Genomic DNA, 13,729 nt, shown 5'->3' with positions numbered 1-13,729 from the left:
GTGAAATTTTTCACTAAGTTGGAATTATATCTGATGCTTATAATCAATTTATTTCTTAATTTTGTATTTGAAACATTTTAAAAACATTTAGAATGAATTCTCCAAGTCTTTCAGAATTTGGTGATTTTTCAAGATTAGGTGATGATTTTTCATTTCAAACGTCTACACCTGTTGCAAAAAAGAAACTTAAATTATCAGAACAATCTATTCTAAATTCATGTAATATTACTTCAGAATTTATAAATGATGAATTTTTTGATGACTGTTTTCCTGAAGAAATTTCATTTGAAAATAAAACCAAGAATTCAAAGGAGCTTTTATCTCCAGGCCATCAAACCCATAACCATTCCGTTCAAATTTTTCCTGAGGATGATATACAAGAGGCTGAATTAGCAAATGAGAGGAATAGAAGTGATGGTGAGGATCCTTCGGGACCATGTCTTTCACAAACTGCAAAAGCTCAAGCGTCTAAACTTTTAACACAATATAAAATTAATGATTCTTTTTCATCTCCATTGCGAAAATCACCATTTCAATCACCTTCTTCAAGTAACAGCTATTCCAGTGATATAATACAGAAACTAAAGCACAATGTATCTTCAAGTCCCAAAACTTTAATTTCACGTCAAATGAAGAAAACAAGTCTTTTATTTGCTTTAGATGAAGCTCAAAAGCTACATGAGCAGCTTTCACAAACTTCCGTTGGTCCATTCTTTGGGTTACCATCTAAAATGTCTGAGCTTCTACGAAGCCACAAAGGAATAGATGAATTATATCCATGGCAAAAGGAATGCTTAATGCTTCCTGCCGTAAAGCAGAAGAGAAATTTAATTTACTCTTTGCCTACAAGTGGAGGGAAAACTTTAGTAGCTGAAATCTTAATAATTAGAGAACTATTATGTTATTTTAAAGATGCTATCCTTGTTCTTCCTTATATATCTTTAGTGCAGGAAAAAGTTCGTGGGTTGGCACCATTTGCTATTGATCTCGATTTTGTCATTGAAGAATGTGCAGGCATTAAAGGCACAATACCCCCAAGAAAAAGAAGGAAACGTCATGTACTTTATATTTGTACTATAGAAAAAGCCCATTCTCTTGTCAATTCTATGATTGAAGCAAAGCGAATGCATGAAATTGGTCTTATTGTTGTAGATGAGTTACATATGATTGGTGAGCAGGGTGGCCGTGGGGCTGTTCTTGAAAGCTTGCTGTCAAAGGTTACATTTGTATCAAAACGAACTCAAATTATTGGAATGAGTGCTACCCTGAGTAATATGAGTGATCTTCAAGAATTTTTAAATGCAGACATTTATGAGAAAGATTTTCGACCAATTGAGCTGAAAGAATATGTAAAAGTGGGTAAAGAATTGTATGAATTGGCAGATAAGCGTTCTGAAGAATGGCAACTTGTTCGTAATCTTGACTTCAATTATTCAAAAGAAATGCTTTGTCGGGATCCAGATATGATTACTGGCTTAATTCTTGAAGTAATACCTCAAAACTCTTGCCTTGTTTTCTGTCCGACCAAAAAACACTGTGAGAATGTTGCAAAAATGATTTGCCAGTTTCTACCAGATTTTATAGTTGATCATCGAAAAGAGGAAAAAGAACTTCTTATACATACTCTTAGGCAAGAAGGCAATGGTAATGTTTGTGAAATTTTAGTGCAGTCATTTAAATATGGTGTTGCTTACCATCACAGTGGTTTAACCATGGATGAACGTAAACTGATAGAAGAGGCCTATCAGAATGGTATTTTATGTTGTTTGACTTGTACTTCAACTCTTGCTGCAGGTGTTAATTTGCCAGCAAAGAGAGTCATACTTCGTGCTCCATATGTTGGTATGGAATTTATTACTTTAAGCCGTTATAAACAAATGATTGGAAGAGCTGGTAGAGCAGGAATTGATGATTCTGGTGAAAGTATTTTAATTATAAAACCAACAGACAGATTTAATATGGGTAAACTATTGACATCTGAAATGGATTCTTGTCAAAGCAATTTTATTACTGAACCTGAGCGTCTTCACACTCTTTTTCTGAGTTTAGTTGGTTTGGATATAGCTAGCACTACATCCGAGGTGCATTCATTTATGGAGCATACGTTGGCTGCCGTACAGAGTCGAAAAATAGATTCCACTCCAAGTTCACTTATTGAAGATGCAATCAAAAACTTGTGCAAGCATGGTTTATTGAAATATGACTCGGGAAATCCTAATTCTTATTCTATAACCAATTTAGGAAGAGCTGCGTTTCGTGGAGGCATTGACATTCCTACTGTTGAAGAATTTATTAAACGTTTAAGTCAAGGTTTAAATGGTCTGGTTTTGCATTCCTATTTACATTTATTATATTTGATTACACCTGCAGAATTCTCTACTTCTATACCATTTTCTCCTGATATATTCTATCAAGTGTATACTTCTTTGGATTCATATGATATTGCAGTAGCAGAACAGATAGGTGTATCTGAGCGCATGGTTATGTTAATGGCTAGTGGACATTCATTTGGAAAGAATAAGATTTTATTACATCATTTTTATTTATCTTTAATTTTGTATGATTTGTGGAACCAAAATTCTGTTTGGTATGTTGCCCAAAAATATCAAGTTCATCGTGGTGTGATCCAAAACCTTCTAAACAGTGCTAGTGCGTTGGCTAGTACATTATCAAATTTTTGTCAAGAACTGAAAGAGTTCTGGGCTTATCAACAATTGTTACCTGATTTTGTGAAGCAGTTATCATATTGTGTTACAATGGAGTTGCTTCCTTTGATGGAACTTCCTGCCGTGAAGCGTGGGCGAGCTAAACAGTTTTATACTGCAGGATATAAAACTTTAACTGATATTGCAAAAGCAAATCCAAGAGAGTTGATGGAGAAAATTGTTCATTTACCTTATAAGATAGCTAATCAAATTGTTTCTGCTGCTAAAATGATAATTATGGAAAAAGCTGAGGCCTTACATGAAGAAGCTGAGTTGTTAATGGAAGAATTTGACAAAAATTTTTCTATGTTAAATGAAGCTGTTAATGTCTCTATTCCTTCATGATAATTTTCACACTTTTAGTTGTTTGGTTAATATTTATATTAAAATAAATATTTATTTTACCAGTTTGAAGGAATTCTGTTTTGATTTCTCACATATGATTTTATTTTCATTATAATAGAGTTTTGATAAATTAATGAAAAAACATCTAATAAATGAATGAAATTGTTCAAAATCGCAAAAATTTATTTTTGTATAAAGTATATATGAATAAATTATATTTTATCTTGCGTAAAAGTGTTTCAGTATAGAGTTTTTATATATGTTACAGTTGACATGATTAATCATTTATTATTAATAATGACTGTAATAATTATTAATAACAACTGGTCAGTATGATAAATTAATTAATTATTTTTACTGTTTATTAATAGTAGCTGATTAATTGCATTAATTATAACATTTATACACTGTAATAAGAAAAATTTATATTTCTATGAAATGTTCAAATATTTCTTTTGATGAACAAAATTATATCAAAAGTGTCATGAATCTTAATACATTATTAGATCTGTTTGGCAAATAATAGATATTATTGATTGTGTTAATACTTTATTTGTAATTTTTATTTATTTATTGCTACAGTTTATATATTTGTAAAATCATGAAGACTAATGTGATATTAAGTAAAAATTTTTTCCATTTAATTTAATTTCTGCATTGTAAATATTTATAAAATCTCTTATTATGCAGCATATTATAGACTATCCATTTAAGATTGAAACATAGAATTCCAACTTTTTTGTATTATTTTATCTTTTTTAACTTGCATAATTTGATTTAAAAATATTTATTAATTTAAAAATATTTTTAAGAATTTCACTTCTGTAACTATAAAGCTTATATATACATTGCAATTTATTTTTCTAATTTTAGTTGTCTTTTAAACACAAATTCAAACATTATCATTGGTTCATTTTGTTATTAATATTTTGTTTATTCTCTTAAATATACTTTAAGACATTTTAGAAAGAGATTATAGTATGAAGATGTTTTTTAAGACTCATTACATTTCTTGATCAAAATTATATTACAAAAATCAATTGTTGAGGGCGATCATATTTGCAGTTATTAAATATATTTTTAGGTGCAGAGCTAGACCATATTTTTTTCAGCAAATTAGATGATATTTCTTATATTATTTATACCTTTACATGAGCTCAACTATCAAATGTTCCAAAAATTTATTGAATAAACTTTTATAGTGATGAACTTCTTTTAAGTTATTAAAATAAATAAATAGTACTAAAATAAATTTCCTGCTGAAATTCAATGGTTAATAAATAACTAAATCCCATGGTGAATGACAGTTGATGACTTGTCGCTATACATTTTCTAAACATTTGGATTTAATGATATCAAATTGAAACCTGGTTAATTTTCTATAAATAAGTTTTGAACCAAATTAAAATTTTATATTTTTCATGTTACATCATATAAAATTTCTAGAAACACATTAGATGTATATGCTTGTTGAAATTTTTTGTAGGTAGAAAATTCTTCAGTAAACTAATTTTTTAAAAAAAAACTATTCATCCAAAAATTTTATATGAGGTTAAGACAGTTTATATAACATTTTTTTTTTCATTTTACTATTTTATAATCTTTTGTTTTATTCAGTTTTATTCACTGTGTGAAGTATATTTTGATATTAAATGAATAAAGTATGTATTTTTTAAAAAGATTTTTGATGAATGATTTGTTATATTCTGTCAATATTATTGTATATATTTTTTAATAATTTTTTGTCACCAATAAGTTCTTTAAATATTTCTACTAATGAATTAAATTTAGAAAAAAGTCAAATTTGCATTTCTAATGAATATTACAAATCATGAATTTAAAGCATTTGAACAGTTCTAGTACTATACTAGGAGTTTATAAACAAATTGCATGACAAATGTTTATAAATTTAAAGAGGAAACTATTTTGGTTTAACAAATATTATTTTTTTTTCCTATTTAGTAAAACAATGCTAAAATTTGGAGTATATACTGCTTAAATCTTATTTAAAAAAACTCATTTATGATTTGCAGCTTTTAAGAAAATTGCATACTTATTAACAAAAGGGGGTCTTTAATCTATTGTGACAACTTTAAAAAGTTTAAATAAATTGCTACAAAATTAAAACTTAGAAAAGTATTAGTCTTAACTAATATCTGATATCGGTTATGTAGTTAATATTTCTTAATCCCGCACTGCATCATTTAATGAAAGTACTTGAAAGGTATCATAAATTAAAAATAATATGAAAGGAAATCCTGATGAATCTAATTAATTATGCAGTTGTATCATTAGGAATGATAAATCGTTTTAATTTTTTCAACTATAATTATTTTTCCTTTGCTTAATTTCAGTATTTTTCACAATGTATATAATATTCTTTACTATGTTGTATAGTTTGAATAGTACCAACTCAATACCAACCTACATATGATAAGTGAAATAAACAGTTTTAAATCTGTTAATTAATTTTTACATAATGATTCATTCTGATTTAAAATAAACCAAAATCTATTTTCTTTTCTTTCATATAAGGTTTTCCCCCCTCCATAAAACGATTCCATATTTTGAGGGAATTATTCAAATCAAAATATTTTGATATTTTCATTTTATTTACATCCAGCAACAGTTAGCATCATGCTAATGCTGATATTTCACTTTCTCTAATATCGCCTTTCATTTTTCTATTTGTCTTGGTGAAATCTTTTACTTTTTTAAATGTTGATTAATTCTAAATTTTCAGAATAATATTCTAGAAGAAAATGGATAATATCTAGAATTTCTTCGATAATAGATTTATAGTTTGAGTTTTTTTTTGGTTTCCAAGAATATTAATTACCACCAATTTAAAAGAATTCCAAACTTACTTGTCTCCCATCTTTCTCATTTTGAGCTCAAGTCTTTCATTCTTCATCATTTTTAGTGTCAAGTTTTAGTAATTCCCATTTGTCCACTTTGCTTTGTATAAATTCGTGAACTGTTCACAAAGATATCTGAATTATTTTCCTTCCTTTTGTAAAGTTTTCACAATTTTTATATGAAAAGATTGAACAAATTTCTTTTTTTTTTTCTGTATAAACCAAAGTCATGGAATAATTTTTGATTCCATGTTTCTACGTCATCTTTTTTCTGTCTCTCGATTTTATGTCAAAATTAGTAAAGTTCTTTTTCCCCACAAAATCGCTACTAATAATAAAGATGAAAGCGCGTGTGTGTTAACGCATTCAAACATCTGTAATTTCAGCATGGTATATTATCAATGTCCAGTATAATATTTCATTTTCAGCATTCCTTGTATAGATTATACTAACAATAAAAATGAAAGTGTGTGTGTGCCAGACCATCTGACATGAGATCAAACTTGGCAGTATATACTTTGAAGGATGGGAAAGGGTACATCGGAGCGATATTGTTTGAACTTTTAGTTATAATTTTAATTAATTAAAAATTAAGTGAAATTAAGTTTTCCCGCGATAATTTCCAAAAATATTGCATAAAAATTAATTTTGCACCCTTTCAAAATTTAAAATTTTTGTCTTTTTATTGATATCATTTCAGTAGTCGGCTAAATTTTTTTGAATTTGGTAATAAATATGCTGGATTGATTTCTTTGGACTGCTTATATGAAGCAGCTAATAGAATTTGGGAGAAATATAATTTGTATGGGAGAAAGTAAATATAATTTTTCTAGGTTATTATGGGTAGCAAAGAGTGTGACGCATGCCAAATACATAATTACACACACAAAAAAAATTTACCACTTCTTTCAAAATACAGATCGTTTTGTTGGAATTGCATGGCAAGCTTTGATGTGAGAAACTTAAAACTTATTGATAATACAGTAATAAAAAAAAAAATAGCAAGCTATCTTGATATTGTTAGCGAAAGTAGTAATACTGTTAATTTTTGCAAGTATTGAGTTTTTTTTAAAAAAAATAAATATAATCTTTTTAATGTGATTAAAACCTTTGTTCAGAATTGGGATAGTAATTCCATTAAACGTGCTCGGATCGGTGTCCTGACCTAGGGGTAGCGCATTTTCACCTTGATCTGGGTGAACAGGGTTCGAATCCTGGTTCGGGCATGATTGTTCTCTACCCTGTGTTCTATCGGTGAGGTGTGTGTGAAAGAGCCCCCTCCTCCCCCCTGTAAAAAGGTGTTGTGCAAGCGAGTATGTGAGTATCATCTTCACATGAGCTAAAGTCAGACTTCTGCCCTCGGGTGCTCGGGGGTCATTACCCACAGAAGCTACCTCACCCCTCTTTCCTCGATCTCTTACTTGGTTTGTATTGGAGTTCAATCCAAGGGGGATAAGCAACAAACGTGCTCGGGATTATTTGCAGCAAGAAATTGATAAGCACTAGATGGACACGACTTAAAACGAACAGGAATATCTGCAAAACTTTCTTGCATTTACTATAATAAAGATGACTTTATGTTAGTTGCAGCTGCAGAATCACATACTAAATTTTATATATTTAAATCATTGCGTTTTTTTGTTATCGCGTTTACATGCTTCTGAAAGTGCAGACCGACAGACGGTCAACTCTTTATTAGATTTGGCTCAAACTCGGATCCGGACTATCGAATTTTACCTACCTAGCTCTCTTCGTTTTGTAGTCATGGTATTAAATTATATTCGAACAGCCGGACAGACAGACTTCATCTGAATAGATTTTGCTCAAAATGTATCAAAAATTTGCAAATTTGGTGTAAAGTCCATAAACGAAATTTCACCCAGATAGATATTTTCCAAAAATGTGCTTTTCGGACTCGGGAAGATCTAAAGCAGAGGTTCCCAAACCTTTTTTTTTTCTCGTGGACCACTTTCAAAGTTTTACTATTTTCGGTAGACCCCCTGCTGCTACATTTCTACTGTATTCCCAAAACTCCTAAAAAATATCACCCTATATTGGGGGTGTTAAGAAGGAAAAAAAGTAGCACATTTTCTTGTGTCCTATTTATTAAAATAATACTTGTGGTTATACATTTAACCACATCATATAAACATTTATTATTACAAATAATCAACAATTGACAAAAAATCAACAATGAACTCTGAAATGTAAATCAACAATAAAAAATAGTCATACTTTTAATGAGACGGATGTACTTGATAAATTGACAGCAAGTTATCAATATTTGGCTTCAGTTTTGTAAGAAGTAATCTCAAATTTCCACGTTCTGTGATGTTCAATCTGCTCCTTTTTTTTTGTTAACAGTTTGGTAACGGCACTAAAACTTCTTTCGACAAGATATGATGAGGGAAACGCTATCAAAAATTTTCGCGCAATTTCCCACAGCCCAGGATATTTTTCGGGGATTTCTGCCGGCAGCCAAAATGTTTGATAGTCTTTTTTAAATTTACCTAGTGAATGATGCTACCTGCCTGTGTTGATAGGTAAATCCAAGCCAAAATTTTTGTTCTTTATTATGAAAACCAGAAAATGTTTCGTGGACCCCCACTTACAACTTGTGAACCCCTGTTTTCTTTTCACATCTACGTGGACCCCCGTGTGGTCTGCTATGGACCCCTGGGAGTCCACCTGGACCACTTTGGGAACCTATGATCTAAGGCATGGAAATTCATCAAAATCTCGAGTTCGACTTTTTTGATGAAACAATACTTTCATTATTGTACTTCTTATATGAAAAAGTTTAAAAAAAAAAAAAAAAAAAAAAGCAATGCATCTGATGGAAAAATGGACCGAAATCGATCTATCATTTTGCATTAATTAGATAAAATCTATGCCAACTGGTCTTCAAGAGATCATAAAGAACCATGGTAATTCAACAAGATAATTTATTATCTGTTTTATGATGTTTTTTTAAAAATTATTGGAATTCTGAATATAATAGTCGTCACGATATCAACAGAGAATTGAGAGTAGAGCCTCAAGGCCCACCATTCACCTCACTTCTAGGGCAGAAGACCCATCAACAGCACGGTATAATCGGTTTCGTCAACGAAATGAAGATAAGTCGATTTCAAGCAATTCTATAATACCAGTTCTAGAGAGAACCTACTAACTTATACAGTGAATACTTATCTATAATTTGTTGTGTCCCTCTTCCTCCCGATCGGGGTGGGAAGTTTAATTAAAGAGCAATTTAGGTACGAACACAGATTTAAATGTGAGTTCCAAAAGAGATTGACAGATTTTAAACTGGCAATAAAAGCTTTCGAATTAAAAATTTTATCCTGTACTGTTTCAAATTAGAGGTTTCGGGGGGGGGCGGATACTTTTGACTAGAATTGAATAGTTTATGACAAAAGAACAATTTAATGTAATTAAATTTTACTTTTGTAGTTAAATTTACTCAATAAAGTATGAGTCTCTGTGGCAGAATCTCACTCATGCAAATGAGATTTGAAAAAGAACATGTATTTACATTTCAATATCGCAGAATTAAAAAAAAAAAAAAAAAAAAAAAATCCTGGATTCCATATGTAGCTGGATCATTCTCTAATATGATAGAAATGCGTGACAACGCTTATATATTTTTAATTTTATATCTCTGCTTTTTTTCGTCCCATGTGAACTGATTAACTTTCATATTATAGACTATGAATTTTGCATTTAATTGTCGAAGGTTTATCAGAATACAAATTTTTGATTTAAATGTATCATTTGAGGAAAAAACAACAACATTGTACTCAAAAGTGCCGCTACTATTACCATAAAAGTTACACATGATATAATGTTTTTTTCTTTGTTACTAACTTCACCTTCTCCTTCATTAATATGAAAGTACGCAAAGAATGTTGCACCTATTGTGAAATGCGACGAAAAGGTAACAAAAAAAGAATAAGGTATTTAATGACGCCCCTATGATGAGCGCTAGGCAGCATTAAAAAGGCAAAGAAATAAATGCGGAAAAAGGAGGAAAAGAGAGCAAATGAGTGCAAAAAGATGATATTCAAAATAATGCTTCGGGAGGAAAGAAAAGAAGAAAATAAAAAGGCACCCGAAAGGATCTTTCGCAGGTATATCAAAGGCTAATTACGATTCTGTGCGTTCATTAACTGCAAAAAGCCGCTGCAGCAGCACTTTAAGAAGAAAGTGCAAAGGAAATAGCGTAAAATCTCATTACAATCATTTCGCAACAAAACGTTGAGTATAAAAAGAAGACACCGAGGGAATGAGTGTGAAAAGTGCCTTAGGGTGGAATTAGGTTTCTTTTCTTTGTTCTTTTTTCCTTTTTTTTATTATTATTTCACGCCATTTCTTTTTCTGTTCATTCTTGCAACTCTTGTGTTCCGCCATTGTTCCAACTGTTAAACGACAGTCGCCATTTTAAAATGAGATTGAAGAAAAGGAGGGAATAAATCTCGCAGCGCATTAAACGAGGTGAAATTCGGCGCTAAAAAGTTTTGCCAATTATATTTTATTAGTTTTGTTGCATTCCTCCAGCTCGGTGTAGCGTTTCTCTGCAGTGAATGGCGTATTGGTGGCGAAGTTTTTAAATCGAAGTTCCCCTCCTCTCCTCTTTTTATTGCTTTGGCATCGATTTTGTTGAATTAAAGAGAACACAATTAAAATCGCTTTTTACGGATGTATATCTTCGGTTTATTGGCTTTAAGAATAAAAAATGGCGTGTTACTTTATATAGGCTTTTAGAAATGGGATAACTCTGGATTAATTGTTGTGATAACCTTTGCCGCAGAATGTAATTTATTACGGAATGTTTTTGCTTTATTTTTCTTTATTGGTTACTAGCTTTTAAAATTACGTTTTGGTTCAGTTAATCTTAAGGAATGGTTTCCGCTTGAGAAAACAACGAGTAATAACGCCAGCAATGTTTAATTTTTTATGCTTATTTTTTTTTAATTATCAATCCATTTCCTTTTATAATTATTGATTGTGATTGTGTTCTGGCAATGCTGTAGATGGAAAAAATTAAAATATAATTAGCTATATTTTATGGAAGCTTTTCTAGGTGCACATAATGTGTTTTCTAGGTGTATTTTAAATTAGTCATTGAATCAGAAAACTGTGGCAGAGAATTATGCTTGGTATCTCTTAAAGTTATTGAATTTTATAGATTTTTTTCATATATTCCGTGAGGCTGTTAGTCAAACAAATTTTGATTCTCTATCACATGTGAATTTCACTGTGCATATTATCTATCATTTAACCATCTGCACCTGAGAGGTGATTCGTAGTTCGCCATTACTTTGTTCTGTCTGTGTGAGCGAAAATATCATCGAGTCCAACGGGTGAATTGTTTAATTGGTCTTATGCTATACGGTTAGATGATATCCTTCCCCTCCCGGCAAGATATATGCTTTGGATTCTACAATAAAATTAGCGCCGCATATTCGATTTGTATAATACGATTTAGAATTATCTTTATAGAGTATTTGAAAGATGTTTGAACTTATTACTGGATCTTTAACTTCTAAGCTCTCTCTGAAGTTCACTCTCACGATCTCTTTACGCCATACCAATAGACTGTTGGCACCCCAAAATCTAAAGCCAATACAAATTTTTAAAAAAATTGTCATGGCATAGACTGGACAGTTAGATACTATCCCTTGCAAGGTATGGGCCGCGGTGGCCTGGTGGTAAAATCTCGGCTACGGAACTGGAGGGTTCCAGGTTCGAGACCCGATTCCACCCAAGAACCGTCGTGTAAGGGGATCAGTTGCACGTTAAATCCGTCCTGACCAAACGTCCTCCCGCTGGTGTGGTGTGGTGTGGTGTGGAGAGGGGGGTGCCAGCTCAGGTGTCGTCCTCGCCATCTGACCGGGGTTCAAAATTACGAGGTTCGTCCCAAAATAGCCCAACTGTTGCTTCAAACGGGGCGTTAATATAACTAAACCAAACCAAACCAAACCCTTGAAGGCTTTGGAGTGGTGGATTGGTGAAGTGATTTTAAATAACGGGCCTTAAATGGATGACCAAAAGAATAGAATGATATGAAATACCATTCTATTGGCGTGCCGTAGTTTAACTAGTTTTAAAGATGATTACTATTAGTGTTACGATTTTAGTAATTGGATATTGAATGGTTTATATAGTATTATTTCACTTCACCATATACCTTATTTGTAAACATAATTATATATTAAAATTCTGCGAATGTTTTTTTTTAATTTCTATATTTTAATATTTGATTGTATTAATTTTGCGTTTTGGACACATTTTTATTTCACCTGATATTTAGTATTGGCGAATAAGCGTTGTTTGAGTTTTGTGACCTTGTATTTTTCTTAATATATTATTTGCTTTCGTATCTGTTTTTCCCCACCTTTCACTTTGAAAATTCATGAAGATCTAGTTATTTTTTCCAGATTTATTTTGTTATATGCCGCACCATTATATTTTAGTATAATTAAAAATTCATCTAACTCTGTTAAATGTTTCAAGATTTTCTTTTACTTTCTTGGTTTCTTTTCAAAATTATTATAATGTCTGAAGTATAGTCAGTTTTTTTTTTTTTTTTCAATTTCTTCACTTTTGTCTGTTATTTTGGCCTTCTTCTTGAGCAGTATTCTATTCTGTTCCCGGTTTAGTTTAGTTACATTAACATCCCGTTTCAAAACAACACTAGGGATATTTTTGGACTGACCTCGTAATTTTGAACCGCGGTCAGATGGCGGGGATGACACTTGAGTTGGCACCTCCTCTCCAAACTTCCACACCACACCAGCGGGATTCTGCTCCCGGATGGCCAGTGAATACATGCATGTCAACTTTTACGAATTCTTTGTAGTTGTTACATATTTTTATCAATTTCCGCAAACAGCGAAGATACGAATAAAATTAAAATTTCTTCGAAAATAAGGTTTTTAATTTTAATATTTAAACATTAAAGATGTTAGAAAATATGTTACGGGCAGCAGCTATCTTTCCAATATTAGCATATACTTTATTGCTTTAAAACGAAAGGGCTGAGCTAAACCTTTTGACTTTAGAGCATTAACATATATGCCAATATTCGAAAGGTGGCTGGCTATCTTAGATGTTGAATGAATGCACCCTATGCATTGAACTATTATTAATAGTTATGCTTAGATGTTGAATGAATGCACCCTATGCATTGAACTATTATTAATAGTTATGCTTAGATGTTGAATGAATGCACCCTATGCATTGAACTATTATTAATAGTTATGCTTGTAATGTCGGGTTAACACTCGGCCAGTTATAAGACGACCAGTAGGCAGCGCATGCGTAGAAAGGAACTTATTTATGTTTGCCACAATTTCATAAGATAGATTCAGGCATTCTATGAATTGCCGTTCTGGCGCCCCTGAAATTTTCTTTTTCACTGCGTAGCGCGTTAAAATGATGTATATTTACATAAAGAAACATGGTAAAATAAAATATAAAGAAGTCAATATATCTAAATTTGGAAAACTATAGAAAAAAAAATAATAAATGAAATTTGGGGGGGGGAAAGAAAAATAAACCCTTGCATCAGAGAGAACAAGGAGCATAAAATGTTGGAATTAATCTTTGATAAGTGATTAATTTTTTCACGCAAAAAAAACTTCCAAATTCTACAAACGCGCATGCGCAGTAAGAAAAAAGAAGTACAATATCGCGGTATGTTATTGTCCCGTCGGCGAACCGAGTTTTTCAGCTTTTCTATGCATGCGCTGCTTACTTGCCGTCTTATAACTGGCCGAAGGTAAATCCGGCATAATTTTAATTTATTTCGTACTCATT

At 31.4% G+C, this 13,729-nt stretch overlaps 2 protein-coding genes across 4 annotated transcripts in view; both read left to right on the top strand.

Annotated features, from left to right (window-relative positions):
- LOC129988164 (uncharacterized) overlaps positions 1-13,729 on the top strand; it is a 94,280-nt gene that overhangs the window by 3,817 nt on the left and 76,734 nt on the right. The window lies entirely within an intron of this gene.
- On the top strand, positions 9-3,136 carry LOC129988163 (helicase POLQ-like). Its single transcript, XM_056096315.1, has one exon. The coding sequence runs from the start codon at positions 93-95 to the stop codon at positions 3,048-3,050; it is 2,958 nt and encodes a 985-aa protein (XP_055952290.1). The 5' UTR covers positions 9-92; the 3' UTR covers positions 3,051-3,136.

Source organism: Argiope bruennichi, chromosome 10, assembly GCF_947563725.1.
Source record: "Argiope bruennichi chromosome 10, qqArgBrue1.1, whole genome shotgun sequence".
Lineage (NCBI taxonomy): Eukaryota > Metazoa > Arthropoda > Arachnida > Araneae > Araneidae > Argiope > Argiope bruennichi.
The sequence above is the reverse complement of the archived record's forward strand: the minus strand, read 5'-3'. Positions and strand labels throughout refer to the sequence as shown.